The sequence below is a fragment of the Dromiciops gliroides genome, chromosome 3, assembly GCF_019393635.1.
Source record: "Dromiciops gliroides isolate mDroGli1 chromosome 3, mDroGli1.pri, whole genome shotgun sequence".
NCBI lineage: Eukaryota > Metazoa > Chordata > Mammalia > Microbiotheria > Microbiotheriidae > Dromiciops > Dromiciops gliroides.
The window spans coordinates 435471499-435487791 of record NC_057863.1 but is presented as its reverse complement, the minus strand read 5'-3'; the positions used below and the strand labels follow the sequence as shown (position 1 = coordinate 435487791).

The 16293-nt window shown below is 35.8% G+C and overlaps 1 protein-coding gene across 1 annotated transcript in view; it reads left to right on the top strand.

The window, feature by feature from the left end:
- AGPS (alkylglycerone phosphate synthase) overlaps positions 1–16293 on the top strand; it is a 152995-nt gene that overhangs the window by 114818 nt on the left and 21884 nt on the right. Inside the window, 5 exon segments of the mRNA XM_043993254.1 lie at positions 2251–2269; positions 2271–2341; positions 11536–11635; positions 14944–14979; positions 14981–15002. Of these exon segments, the coding sequence (XP_043849189.1) occupies positions 2251–2269; positions 2271–2341; positions 11536–11635; positions 14944–14979; positions 14981–15002 (248 nt within the window).

Sequence of the window (16293 nt, the reverse complement as noted above, 5' to 3'; positions counted from 1 at the left end):
ATGGTGGGAGCAAATCTAAGATTGAGCTTGGCTGGGTTTAATTGGTGATTGATAAGTAATTTAAGAATGGAGGACAGTGTGTAGCTGAATTGGTTCACCAAGGATTCAAATAGATGCTAAATATAAATGCTAGATAGATTGCCAATTTTCAAAGATTTATGATATAAACACTTAAAAAGAAGACAACAAACAGATGAAAAAAGGAAGAGATATGTCAAGCTTTCTATAAAATACTTGTTTTCTGCATTGATGACCATGGAACTCTCACATTTGAACTTCAGAATGACAGTTCTCAATGTATGGACTTAACAATGAATTAGAAATTATATTAGAGAAAATAGAAATGGGAAGAATCAGATGGAATGGAAACAAAAGAATACATAGGGTCTTCTTGATAGAACCAAAACAGTCTCCAGAGTGTTGAGGATTCTGTTTTTGAGATATGTGAAAGTGAGTAAGATATCAAATATTTGGAAAAGTGATGGATCTTATTACCACATTAGGCAAATGAGAAAGTATCAGTAACTTAGACCAGTACTACCTACTATCCATCCCCACAAAGTCTTTATGAGGATAATTTTCTTGTCTCTAAAGATATCCTCATTAAAGGTATGACCAAGGAAACCGGAAGGGTTTTAATTTTTTACAAAAATCCACAGCAGAACCACATTTTCACTATTATACAATTAACTAAAGGAGGGATAGAACATACAGATGGCACTGTGCTTCTTTTTTTTGTTGACTATAAAATGTATTTTATCTTAAGTAGAACAAAAATATCACTGTAGAGACAGTCCTCTACTAGGTGCCTGCAAATTACTTGTTGTAGCAAATATACTGTAGAAAGGAATATGCATGGTAGTAGGATTATACTGAATCCTACACACACGCGCGCCAGCGCACGCATCAAACTGTACTGCTTGAAATTTTAACTACAGATAACTTTGTTGAAGAAGCCTTGGATTATTAAAAGTGAACTAAGGGAGGGGGCAGCTAGGTGGCACAGTGGATAAAGCACTGGCCCTGGATTCAGGAGGACTGAGTTCAATCTGGCCTCAGACAGTTGACACATTACTAGCAGTGTGACCCTGGGCAAAGTCACTTAACCCTCATTGCCCCACCCAAAAAAAAACGTGAACTAAGTATAAAGTAGAGGAGCTACGTGCAGGCCACAAGTTGTTGCTGTTGTAGGCATATAAAGCACCAAAGTCCAAATGAGAGCATTTCCTGTATATAGCAAGGTCCTTCCCAATAATCACGTATGTAGATGACATTGTGCTGATGGCATCAACCATAGAACATTCTAAGTGAAATCCACAAGCATTCAAAAGGGTTCTGTTTAGCCTAATTATCCAGGGTTTTTTTAAAAGATAAGCAAATGAGTAACTGTTGTTCAGACTTTGATACACAGTTGAGAAGCCAACTTATGAAGCTAGTCTATCAGTATACACATTTTTGACAGCTACTGAGAATGCACAGTGAACTGGCCTGGAATTAAGTAAGAGCAGAGAGAGTGAACTGGAGTGCTTCTTAGAAAACTGCAATACTTTTAATGACTGAACTTCTCCTGGAACCAAAGGTCCACATTTTTACATAAGTATTTTTCCTTGTGGTATCATATGGTTGTTGTTGAAGAATTGCAGCTGAGTATCACTCGAGAGACAGTGAAAAGGTAAGGATAAGTGGGCCTTAACATATTACTAGTCAGTTAGGAAGCCCAGACCCTTTACTAGTAAGCCTCGTGAAAAACAACAGGAGGAAAGTATAATACTAGAGAGAGAGAGAGAGGAAAGTGAGACAGGAAGGAGAGGAAGGAGGCTAGTCAGGCAGTAAAGGATGAGAAGTAACCCAGTGGAGACCCTTTGTTATTTTTGTTTCTTCAAAATGTCAAGAGACATAGATTTTCCTCTTTCCCAGAAATAGATTTCTAGGAGTACATGGGCAAGAGTTTACAGAATGATGACTTGAAATCTATTCTATTGAAGGAGTTACTTACATTGATACAATAAAATCCCATCAAAGCATAATATAATACAACTATGCTTAATAAAATTATGTTTAACCATAATTTTTCTTTCCTTGATGATTAAGAAGGTATTTCAGGACTTTAGAGTATTTTAGGGTCATCATGGTATAGAATTCTGCTAAAGAGAATTCTAGTTGAAAGATTGCCAACTTAATCAGCATTTATGTGAATTTCTGAAGTTCATTAGAAAACTTAATATTTTCTGCAATTATGCTTCTTTTCAGGGTTATAGATCTCTGTAGGAAATGTAAAGGAAAGAATAGCAAGAGAGTGCAAAGAGAAAGGTGTCCAGTTCGCGCCTCTTTCTACGTGCAGGTACGTTTTTCTATTCTTTGATCCTTTTTTCTAGCCAGTCAATTCAATATTATATTGTCAGTGGAAGGGAAGCATAATTTGCCCCTCTGTAGAGCCCTCAGTGCCACTTTACCTGGCATGCTTTCCTACCTCATCTACCACACATTTCCGGCCAGGATGTCTCATTGTTGCTTTGGCCCTAAACTTCCTGGACAGCAGAATGGAGCTGTAGCCCAGGTAGTAGTAATAATAGGAGCAAGAAATCTTGCCCTGAGGTCAGGGCCAAGGTTCTGTCCTCTTCCTGACAGTGAGGACAGTTTCTACACCATAGATAGTAGGGGGAAGTTGACCATACAGCCAACGGAATTTTTTTTCTTTGCAGATATTCACCCATTAACCATTTAATCATTTGTTGATTAAATCAATTGGGGGGGGGGAGGGATGGAATAAGGGAAGAATGTTTCAGACAAAAATTAATTAGTGAACTTGACTTTTTGGTTCAACTTAAAAGTTTTAAAAGTGGCATCAAAAGGTAATCTTATCAGTGGTAGAGAAAAACTACTATTGTACTCACTTAGCCTTCTGACATTTATTTTCTGTGTTACCCACCAGGCAACCAAGTATAACAAGATTGATTTGAGCATTTGACCTCTCTAAAAAGTCATAGCATTGATTGGCATGGAGAGTGAATGGAAAGCAGGTCAGACTTTGAGAAAAGGATCTTATGATAATTGAAATGGTAGTACTTTAACACTTAAAAACCCATTGAAACATCCTGCATGTGTAACTTCCTAGTGTATTTCATTTCATTATTCTTTTTATTCGTTTGAGGTGAAAAGACCACATATATAGCAAAATGATCTTCAAACTATTGTTCAGCTTCATATCTCCAGTCCAGTGCTAATAAATCATTAAAACATTGATTCTCAATGATTTTTTTACTAGTGGTGAGTACTAGATATACAAGGGAGAATACCCATTTGTAAGGGCTTTCTAGGTTTTTTGTTCTGTTTTGTGGTATGGTGATTTGCATGTATTTGCGATTTGGTGTTTTATATTTGTTATTCTGAAAGTAACTTCACTATTTTTATGATTTTTTTGCATCTGTCATTCTTTTTCTGTTTATTCTCTTACAAGATAATTACTTGTTACCATAATAAACATTTATGCATTGATTGTTATGTATACACATATATCCATATGTGATATGTGTATACACACACACATATGTATATATCTCAGTACATTATATGTTTGTTAAGAGAGTAAAATGTGAAATGAGAAGATGGAGAGCTGGCTTCTAAAAGGCCTGGGTTCAATCCTATCTCCTGTGTGCACTGGCTATGTGATTCTGGGCAAGTCATTTGACCAAAGTGCCCTAGGAAGCTCAATAAAGCTTTTAGGGCTAGTAACAGTTACTGTTCTGTATAAGTGAAAGGTGCTTCCCTCACTAGGAGATCCCTACATCATTGAAATCATAGGTGTAGACCAAAAGGAAAAGATCAGAGAGTGATAAGAGCAGAAAGTGAAGAGAGAAACTAGTGATGTAGAAGTTCGAATGTAAGACCTGGGCATTTGATCTTTATTCTTTATGCAACGGAATGTCATTAAAGGTTTTTGTGTAGAGAAATAATAAAGAGCTATGTTTTAGGAAAGTTGATCCTGGTAAAATTGTGTAGGCTGGATGAATGCAGACCGTTGAGATGCAAGGCCACCAGGAAGAAGTTTGTTGCAGTCAAGCAAGGTAAAGTAATGATGGTCTGGACTGAGTTACCAGCAGTGGGAATGAGAGGGGGAAAGAGAAAGACATGGGAGAATTCATAGGATCTTTTCGTTTTGATAAAGGAAAGGGATGAGCCATAGGTGACTCCTGAATTATTTGAGTCCAATATTATCAGTGGAAATAGAGGGCTATTTGTTGAGCATCTACTTTGTCATTTGTTATATTAAAAAATGTTCTCAGTGACTTCTGAAGGATAGCTTTTTGATAAATTATTTTTTCTAATTTTCAGTTAAATGCAAAAAAAAATTATTACATCCCCCCCCTTACTACAATTTCACTTTTAAAAATACCACTTGAGGCTTTGACAAAATTGTCATGAGAATGGGCTGACATAAAAGGATGATGGTATTGACTTTGTACCTCGAAGTTTTTTAAATAACTTGTCCTTAATGTGTTAAAAGTTCTGGGAGCTCATCTTCTTCTTTTTTTTTTGGTGAGTCAATTGGGGTTAAGTGACTTGCATAGGGTAACACAGCTAGTAAGTGTCAAGTGTCTGAGGTTGGATTTGAACTCAGGTCCTCCTGAATCCAGGGCCAGTGCTCTATCCACTGTGCCACCTAGCTGCCCCGTTTAGGAGCTCTTCTTAAATTTTACTTCCACAAGAGACTTAAACCCTAGGCTGTCAGTACTGTTTTATTTTAGTATTGAAAATACCTTAGATATTAAGGTTCATTTATCATATCTAGCTATCTAGAGATTTCTTATATCCTTATTAAAAGTTTAGAAAACTTTGACAATTGAAATTAGCAATTTTTATTTCAGGGTATATTTTTTTCTACAAGTCTTTTTGCCTTTTTTCCCCTCCAAAGAGCAACTTAGATTTTACCTGGCAAGAAAAATATATATCTCTATCCCTGCAACTCTCAAAAAATTAAAATTGAAAAAAGAAAATTATAGCAAGTTTTAATATATTCAGAATGCCAGGAAATGAAATGGTTGAGTTAATTAGGTGTCTAGTTAATATAGTAAAGTATACTTTTTTAATACTGAAAACAAACAGCTTAATTTAAACTTAGTCAGAAGGTACTTTTAGATTTTGCAGTGCCTTAGTGAATCCATGCTTTATGTCTTTGCTTATTTTGACTTACTTGTTCACTTTTTAACCATGGTTGGTTTACTTTATTGAGTTCCATTGTAATATAATGAAAAAAGATAATTCTCAATAATTATACACCTAAATGTATATATGTATTTGGGGGCAAGCCTTTTTTTTTTCCAGTAAGGCAATTGGGGTTAAGTGACTTGCCCAGGATCACACAGTTAGTAAGTGTTAAGTGTCTGAGGCTGGATTTGAACTCAGGTACTCCTGACTCCAGGGCTGGTGCTTTATCCACTGCGCCACCTAGCTGCCCCAAGCCTTTTAAAACTAAATAAAATAAAATAAATTTACCTTAAAAATCCAAGTATAGAAGAAAGACAATAATTTAATTGTGGGCTCTATTTTCAATGTATGATGATTCATTTGTTTTATTCAGCATTTTATCAAAAACTATCTCCCATATTTGAATACAAATTCTCACTTGAACTATAGACATTTTTTCCGCCTTAAAGTCCTATGGCATAGAATTCTTTGGTAGAAAATACACTAATTCAGAACTTATAGTTGATATATTGGAGCTCACAGTTCTTTTGGAAATTAAAGAATAGGCTTTGGTTTTTGACAGCCATTATGTCAACTTTTCCAGATGATTTGGGGACTTTTCATTATGCTTTGAGGTGCTCATATGTTGTGAACTGAATCAAAAATTCAGGATTGACTTCTTTTTTTATCAGATGTTTTCTATCATGTGAACATGGTCTTTGGCCAAGTATGTTATCAAAAACTTGTCATACCCCAGTGTAAAACTTCATCGCCTATTTATTTATTGAAAATTGAACTCAGTGTATTGTACAAAGCCCAAGTCCACTAGGCTTTGCAGCAAAGGTTGAGGTTTTTTTTAATAATGAAAGTAGTCTTTTTGAATATCTTAATCATATTCATCTTCTTTTTCTTTTATGTGTTTTAATATTTATTGGTACATGTCAAATAGGGATGCCATACCTATCTTAATTAATTTGTATGTAGTTTATATCAGTTACTTCAGATTTTGTTTACATTCAGTAGCTTCTGATAGAAATTAGTATCCTTCCCTTCACCTTCCCTCTCCTATATTCCCAAAAGGAAAAGAAGCCCAACTGTTTGTACTGTATCTACCGTTTTTCTTATACTTTATAAATTTTTGTTTAAAAATTTATAAATTCAGTGGATCTTTTTGATGAGTGAATTAACATTAGAAAAAGGCACAGCTGGCAAATTGGCAGCACAGAAGAAATTAAACATTGTTGAACAGCTTATTTCTTCTCTTGCAAGGCACCTAACATTTGGCCTAAAAGACCATTAAAATTTTCGATTAGATTCTATTTGTATTATGTAGTAAAAGGGGTATTTCCTCTGTATTTGTTACTTCTGCTAAATTGAATTCGTTGCGGGAACCTTGCTAATTGGGTTTGCAGATTCGAGTATGATTACCTTTGCTTTCATTTAAACTCCTCAGCTAATTGCATTTGCATAGCCTGGGTGACTTGTATTTTATAAAAGATAGGAAGATGTGAGATTTGTTAGACAAATATTTAATTTCTTCTGTACCAAAAAAAGTTATTTGAAATTTAATGCCATGTCCATGTGTACTAAATCATGATGCAATTGATATGTTCATTTCAAAGTGCTTCACAGCCTATTTTAAACCAATAAAGTCAAAGCAGTGCTAAAGGTCATTGAAATGAATAAGTTGGTTATGCCACACAGTTTGATTGATGGTTTTCATCATTCCTAAACTTTAGACCTAAAATCCTTATTCTGAATTTTGTACCTCATCTGGAGAGTTGGGAAGTCACCATCATGTCCTTTTTCTCTTGGAAATGTCACTTTAGATCTGTCTCTGTTCTCTTTATCACCTTGCATGGGTTCATTCAAGAGCAATCTAACTAGTTTACTTTGTCTCTCCCTGTTTCAGGCTATCCTACATACTAATGCCAGATTAATCTCCCTTAAAATTCTGTTTTTCTCACATCGCTCCCTTGCACCAGAGATTACAATAGCTCCTCTGCTACCTTTTCAATCAAGCCCAAAGTACTCAGCTTGGAATTTATAGACTGTGCATTATTGAGGCCTATTTTACTTATCCAACTTTATTTTATGTGAGTGTATGTTTTTCAACCTGGAATCTTTTAGTCCATTTAGTTTGGCCTTTACTCTCTTACAGAACAAAATCATGTCTACTTCTGCTCTTCTTTCCTTCTGGCATTACTTTTCCTCTCTAAGCCAGTATGTACGTGTGTGTGTGTGTGTGTGTGTGTGTGTGTGTGTGTGTGTGTGTGTGTTTGCCGGGCAATGAGAGCTAAGTGATTTGCCCAGGGTCACACAGCTAAGAAGTGTGTCAAGTGTCTGAGGCTGGATTTGAACTCAAGTCCTCCTGACTCCAGGGCTGGTACTCTATCCACTGCACCACCTAGCTCCCCCAACAATATTTTTTTTGGGGAGGGGGCAGGGAAATGAGGGTTAAGTGATTTGCCCAGGGTCACACAGCTAGTGTCAAGTGTCTGAGGCTGGATTTGAACTCAGGTCCTCCTGAATCCAAGGCCAGTGCTTTATCCACTGCGCCACCTAGCTGCCCCCGACAATAAAGTTTTAAATTAAGTTAAAGCTCCAACTCAAAGCAACTTCTCCATGATGCTTTTCCTACTTTGAAGTTTAGCTAGTGCTGCAATGCCTTTATTTTATATAACCTAGGATCGTCTTCTGTTGTTATTTTATGAACCTTTTAAGAGTAGGGGCAAGTTCTAAAAGATGCATAGCTATTACTTAAATATTCTTAGCTAGGCCATTGAACTAATTCAGACTCAGAACGCATTGCAGCACTAGCTATACTTTAAAGGCATATGTTTTCTCTTCTCTGAACCAATTAGTCTTTTAAAAATATTTGTCAAAATTAAAAGAAGAAAGATACCGTGTTGTTTTTATTCATTGCCTGTGAATAAAACCTCTTATCTACTTTTCAGAAAGACTAGTAAAATCAGAAAAAAAAACCTAGTAAAAATTCAAACAGTCTAATTTTTTTTTTTGTAATTCTCTAAGAAATAAAAGTACAGTAAATTTTATGGAAACTTTATACTAGAAATTGTGTTATCACTTCAATTTTCTTGCAGCTCCTCCTTGATTCTTTTCCATGTCCTTCTAGGTTGAAGGCTTTCATCTGGGTCTTTTAAAATTGGGTGGTAGTAGTGGATAATACCATTTCAGTATATCATTCAACCAACAATCAAATTTTATTAAACACTTAAGAAGTACTAGTCACTGCCCTAAGTGCTGGGAATACAATGAGCAAAAACTTTTTTTTTTTTTCAGTGAGGCAATTGGGGTTAAGTGACTTGCCCATGGTCACACAGCTAGTAAGTGTTAAGTGTCTGAGGCCGGATTTGAACTCAGGTACTCCTGACTCCAGGGCCGGTGCTCTATCCACTGCGCCATCTAGCTGCCCCGAGCAAAAACATTCTAATGAAGGAGATAACATATGAACCAGTACATACAAGAAGAATAGAAAGTAGATGGAAGGTAATCTTAGAGAGAATGATACTGTCACCTGAAAATACCAGGAGGTGCCTTTTATAGGAGGTAGTCCCTGATCTTGATCAAATCTGAAAGTTGAGAAAGAGTATTACAGGCATAAGAAACATCCAGTACAAAGACACTGAGATGAGAAGTGGAGTGTCATATGTAAGGAATAATTAATAGTTCAAATATGTCTGAATTGTGGAGTTTATGTGAGTAGAATATAAGAAGACTAGAAAGGTAGGAGGAAGGGATAGGGTTTTGAAGAGTTTAAAATGACAAATAGAGTACTTTGAATTTGATCCTGTAGGTTATGGTGAGTCACTGGTGAGTAGATACGTGATATGTTCAGACCTGTGCTTAGGGGAAATCAGCTTGGAAACTGAATTGACAATTGGTTGAATTGAGAGACTTGAATCAGGGAGATTAATTAGAAGACTATTCAAATAGCCTAGACAAGAGGGAATGAGGCCCTATTTGAGTTGAGAGAAAGGGATGTGTTCAAGAGATGATGTAGAGAAAAAAAGATTTGGCAATATGTTGGATATATGAGATGAAAGGGAAGACAGAGGGGAGTCAAGACTGAGATGGTCTTGTGTGACTGGAAAGATGGTGCTCTTGACAATAACAGCCTTGCATTTGGAGGGAAAGGTGAGTTCTTTTCTGGGCATATTGAGAGTTTGAGATGACTATAGGACATCCAGTTTGAAATGTTTTATAGGCACATTTGGTGGTTATAATAATGTACATCATGAGAGAGACTAGGGCTAGATAAGTAGATCTTGGAATCTTTTGCATAGAGGTAATATATAACTCATGGAAGCCAATGAGACCACCACATTTGGAGAGAAAAGGGTCTAGGACAGAATCTTGGGAGGATTTGGAAGGACTCATAGTTTAGTGACCTTGACATAAATGATGAGCAAGCAAAAGAGAATGAAAAGAGTAGCATCACAAAAATCCAGAGAGGAAAATGCATCTAAAAGGCAAAAAGTATTCTAGTGTGAAATGTTGCAGAGGGGCCAAAAAAGTTGAAGATTGAGAAAAGGCCATTAAACTTTTCAATTAATAAGATTATTAGTAGTTGTGGAGAAAATATTTTTAGTTGAATTATGAAATCAGTAGCTAAATCAATTGCAGAGGATTTTGAAGAGAATGAGAGGAAAAGACATGACTAGAGCAGAACAACTCTGATTTTATAACTATCCATTAAAATTATTTTAAATTATTTTTACAAACAGGTTCTTTTAGTTTACATTCAGCATCAGCTTCTTCTATTGACATTTTCCCAGAATATTTAATTTTCTTAATCCTGAAATATCTCCAAAAAAGACACTTTTATGTTTGTTGATATACATATATTACACATACACACACACACACACACACACACACACACACACACACACACACGGGGTGGGGGGGAGCAGTGAGGGTTAAGTGACTTGCCTAAGGTCACACAGCCAATAAGTGTCAAGTATCTGAGGCTGGATTTGAACTCAGGCCCTCCTGAATCCAGGGCTGGTGCTTTATCCACTGTGCCACCTAGCTTGCCCCCATTATACATATATTTTAAATATTTATAAATTATCTTTTTTTTTTTTTGGTTTGTTTTTTAGTGAGGCAATTAGGGTTAAGTGACTTGCCCAGGATCACACAGCTAATAAGTGTTAAGTGTCTGAGGCCAGATTTGAACTCAGGTCCTCCTGACTCCAGGGCCAGTGCTTTATCCACTGCGCCACCTAGCCGCCCCTAAATTTATCTTTTTATAATGGCAAATACCAACAATTATATCTTCCTTTAAAGTATGCCCTTTCCCAAAGAACTCAAAGCACTTTATATATATATGAAGGTTCCATAAATTGGGAAAGAGAACAGCTTTGAAAAGTTTGTACCTTGCACAAGTGTTTCTCAGTCATTGGGAGTTTTGCCCATTAGGTTCTACGTTGGTCCCCTAAGCTATGCCTGGAACAGTGGCAGAGCCAATACATTACATTGTGCTTAGCTTCTTTTCTATTTAGGGTTTTTCCTACATGGCTACATTTTCTTCCTAGAACTTCTTATTTCTATAGGAGGAAAATTTATTTCATGTCAGATTACTCTTTCACCATATAATTATTTGTCATTGGTAGGTATTTTCTTCCTTTCCTTCGTCAGGAATGCCAGTGTGGTGTTTATAGTGTAAATAGGTCTGAATTTTTTTTATACCATTATCATGAGGAAATAATTGCATATATTTAGTTGAATGAAGGAATAAGAAATTGTATAGTGCTCCTTAGTTGTTGATATCTATTACTTTTAGTTTAACACATTTCTCTCAAATTATGCACACACTATTCAGTTTTTCTGTCATCATTTTGATTGTTTAATTAACAAAAAAATTTGACTGTATGCCAATGTATGTTCACAGGTATAGCTAATAGTTCATTCCTATTATTTCTGAATAAAAGCAATAAAAACAACAATGCCACTGATGAAATGTATAAAGGGAGGCTTTTGTGTTATTTTCCAGTATATTCTTTAGCGGTATGAGATTAAACAGAAAAATGATGACTAAATTTGTGTTGGCTAATACTGACTAAAGTTACACTTAAAATAAGATCCTTTTCTCTCCCAATGTTTTTTTAGTTTACCAGTTTTTGGCACTAGCACTAAAGGGGACTTTTAGATGAAAAAGTAATTTAAAAAATTCTGCAGCAGAGAAGGAAATTGGATAGGGAATGAGAAAATGGCCTAAACCAATCTTAAAAATGATCTTAGGTTTAAACATCTAGTAGTTTTATATGTTTTGATCCTTTATTTCATGTAATACTAAAGTTCTTTTGATTTTCTCTTGTCTTCTAGGGTGACCCAGACATATGATGCAGGTGCATGTATCTACTTCTATTTTGCCTTTAACTACAGAGGAATTAGTGATCCTCTGACTGTCTTTGAACACACTGAGGTAATTGCAAGTAAAGAACTTATTTTCTTAACTTGTAATACAAATTTGTGATGCTTAACTTGATGGTCTTTAGTCATAAATTTTTATCTCAGTTGCTAGTCCATAGAAACAATGTAAACATTCCCTTGTATTGGTTTTCTAGTGTTATAGCTTGGTTGCAGAATAATAGTACCATTCTTATATGCAGGCTCTAAATTCTTTGGTCTTATTTTAAGATATAGCAATTGGATGCAAAAGAATAACACAAAGGGCTCTGGAGCCCCATGATATTACTTTGCAATGGAATGTATCCAGATGGTAATTGCTTAGAGGTTAGCCAGATAGATGTAAATGTTTTTTATATACCCTGCCTTAGTGGTAATCATAAACATTTTTCCTGTTGAGGTTTTATACACAACCTCCTTAAGGAAACTGAGGTCCAGAAAAATTAGGGGACTTGCCTGAAGTCACAAAAGTGATGACAATCAGTGAGGATTCAAACTCAGGTCTTCTGACTCCAAATCCAATTTTCTTTCCATTATATCATTATATCTCATTTTTTCCTACATATTTGAGTTTAGTTAAGTTATTATTGACCATCATTTTTTCCCAAGAAAAGTAGAATCAGCTCCTAATTATATATGCTCTTGGAAAGTGGCAAACAAATAATCCAGTACTGTACTGGATATCTTTAGCAATTGCACGGATAAGTTCTAGAAGTACTCATAAATTGAGAAAGCCTGGCTATCTTCTACCAGTAGAAAGAGGGAGCATAAGGCTGCCTGTGTTCTGTGTTACCTTCTCCGTTTTTCTTTTACCTCCTCCCGATGCAAGAGGGGAAGCAGTTAGGTTGGATGGCATGAACTGGGGAGGCTCAGCCATACTTGAAGAAGGCTAAGATTTGCAGCCTTTCAAATTAGTTTGGATGCCTTATTTTGGTCTTTACAGGCCTCCAGTTTAAATACTAAATATGTGGTAAGCTAAATAGATGGCTTTCAGGGACATTTCTGCTGTTAGTGTCACATCTCTAAGCAGGGATAGCACATCACAGCATGAATATTCAGACACCCAAATCTTGAACTGAAAATGGGGAAGAGTTTTTCATTTAGATTTAAAAGAAATGTCATTTCATGTGTGTGTCCACTGTGTGTGCGTACACATGTGTAACTTATATTGGGTACCTTTTCCTAACCTGATCTGAATTTTGGCAGCTTTAATATACAGCTGGGCCATACTGAGAGTTCTAGTACTTTTCACAGTGCCTGGTGCATAGTAGGCACTTAGTAAGTGTTTATTGATTTAATCATATTGCCGGGTACCAAGGATAATTCAATCATGAGTAATTGAAGGATGGCTGTGATCACAATTTCTGCAACCTTAGTTTTCTGATACTTCATTTATTCCAGTTGTTTGCTTCTCACTGTATTTATCTTTCAGGCTTTTCACACATACCTAGATATAGAATTTCAAAGAGTTTGGGCCCTAATATAGGAGGAGGATTACTTCAAGGTTACTGTTTACTGTACTTCCAAATAATAATAATTGCTAACATTTATAAAACACTGAGTTTTTCAAAGCACTCTTCATATTTTATTTCTTTTGATTCTGATAACAGCTCTGTGAAGTAAGCATCATTATTTCCATTTTACAGATAAAAAAAAACCTGAGACTTGAGAGAGGTTAAGTGACTTGCCTAAGGTTACTGCAGCTAGTAAATTTCTGAGGCAGGATTTGAGGCCAGGTCTTTCAGCAGTCTATCCATTATACCACCTAGCTGCCTGTGCTATTTTGAGAAAGTAATATATTAAATCAAATTTTAAATCTTTATCTTAGAGAGATGCTTATATTCATAAGGCTTGTGTATGTAAGCATCTCTCTAAGATTAAGATACAGAGAAGGTGTCAAAATTCATCAGAAATTTCCTATACTATTGATGTCCTATAGACTTCTCAATTCAGCATGTCTAAAGCATTACTCTTTCCTCTAGAACTTGCCCCTTTCTCAGACTTAGTCATTTCTGTCAAAGGTACCACCATCCTTATAGTCATTCAGGTTCAGAACCTCAGCATTATCTCAACTTGCTCACTTCTTTTCCTATGTATCTTATCAGTTGCCAAGTCATCATTTTTTCCTCTATTATATCTGTCACATCCATTCCTTTCTCTCAACTCTCACAGCCACCAGACTAAGTCAAATCGTCTTCACTCCTTGCTTTTACTATTGCAAAAGCCTCTTAATTGGCCTCCCTACCTGAAGTCTCCCCATGCCAAGTTGTCCTCCACATAGCTGCTAATGATTTTCCAAAAGCATGGGTCTTGTCACAGCACTTACACAGCAAACTCCAATGTCTCCCTCTTGCTTCTAAGATCAATTCTGAACTCCTCTGTTTGGCTTTTAAAGAGCCCTTTATAACTTGACCCTAGGATAGCTTTCTAGTCTTATCACACACCATTCCCCTTCCCAGATATTCTGGTCCAGTCAAGCTGGCCTTCTCACTATTCTTCCTGCACAAAGCCTTCGATCTCCTTTCTCTTTGCTGTAATGCACTTCTTTCTTGACTTTGCCTAAGCACCACCTTTTAAATAAAACCTTATTCCCTGACACCTGTTAATCCGCCTCCTCGTTACCTTGTATTTATATTGTATAGCCTTATTATATGTATATGCCATCCACCCTGATAGGATGTTAGTTCTTGACAACAGAGACCGCTTTACTTTGATCTTTGTATCCTCAGCCCCAGGCATGTAGTAGGTGCTTAATAAATACTTATTGATTGATTTAATGAAGTCTGAGGTCGGGCTAAAAAATTTATAAAATAAATATGAGGAGTCACCCAAAGATACTTTGACCTTTCAAAACAATTCAGCTAGTGAAACACATTAGCAAAACTCTTAGACATTTATGACTAGTCTGAAGTTTTTGTGAATAATCCTCTTTCGTGCAGGCATAGGCATGAATTTAATGCAGACTTGGTATGATAACCTTTTACTTACTGTTATTTGCAGGTGGCCTATCTCATAATCTAGAGCTAGTAAATAGATATTATTACCTCCTTTGTCATTTTATGTGTTCAGAATACTTGTGGAGATTATAGGGTTTAATGAGGGAACACATAAAAATTATGTTGTGTTTGATAGTTGTCATTTGCATAGGGCAGTTTTATTGTACAATATTTCAAAGTTCTTGGTATAGTTGAGGTTATAAGACAGGAATTCTGAGTCTTGAGGTTTATACAGGAAATATGTGCTTTCATTAGAACTTGGGTCTTTTCTGTCTTAATTTTGCAAAGTAAAGGTTATGTAAAGATTATTTTATTTTTTCAAATTCAGGCAGCTGCTAGAGAAGAAATCCTTGCCAATGGAGGCAGGCCTGTCACATCATCATGGAGGTAATAATTTTGTTTAGAATTTATAATATTCTCAATCTGTACATGCATTTTTACATTAAATGGTTCTATTCTTTTAATGTTAGTGATAAAATTACATAATGATGGACCAAGAATTTCTTTAGACATATCGAATTGGTGTAGAGGTTTTTTTGTTTAGAAAAATCATCATTATCTTCATTTATGTAGTTCTATTTACAAGGAATTTCTTCAGAAAACAACTACATAAGGCAATTTTTTATATCTTCCATTTTACAGATGAGGAAACTGAGTCTCATGAAGAAAAGGGCAGTAGCCCCAAGTTGTTTAATTTCAAGTCCCATGCTTTCTTTCTTTAAAAATTACTTAGCTTCTGTGCAACCCTTTGACCCAGCAATACCACTTTTGGGTCTTTTTCCCAAAGAAATCATGGAAGGGGGAAAGGGACCCACATGTACAAAAATATTTATAGCTGCTCTTTACGTGGTAGCAAGGAATTGGAAGTTGAGGGGGTGCCCATCAATTGGGGAATGGCTGGACAAGTTGTGGTATATGAATACAATGCTATTGTGCTATAAGAAATGATGAGCAGGAGGAGTTCAGAGAAACCTGGAGGGTCTTACGTGAGCTGATGATGAGTGAGATGAGCAGAACCAGAAGAACACTGTACACAGTAACATCAACATTGAGTGTTGATCTACTGTGATGGACTATATTCTTCTCACCAATGCAATGGCACAGAAGACTTCCAGGGAACTCGTGATGGAAGAGGATCTCCAAATCCAGGGGAAAAAAAAAAAAAAAAGAACTGCGGAGTATAGATGCTAAATGAACCATACTATTTCTTTTGTTTTTTGATGCTGTTGTTTTTTTTTCTATTTGAGGTTTTCCATCATTGCTCTGATTTTTTTCTCTTATAACATGAGTAATGCAGAAATAGGATTAATGTTAGTGTGTGTGTGTGTGTGTGGTGTGTGTGTGTGTGTGTGTGTGTGTATATATATATATATATATATATATATAAAAACCTATATCAGATTACCTGCTGTCTAGGGGAGGGGGGAGGGGAGGGAGGGAGAAAAATCTGAAATTGTAAAGCTTGTATAAACAAAGGTTGAGAACTATCTTTACATGTAACGGAAAAAAAAATAAAATACTTTATTAATTTAAAAAAATTACTTAGCTTCCACTGAAAGTACAAATTCAAATATGTTAATAAAAAAGATAGAAATGATCAAAACAGTATTGTATGAGATTATAAACTTGTCTACAATTTAAAAATTATTAATCAGTTATTTAATCCCCCAAATTGTCT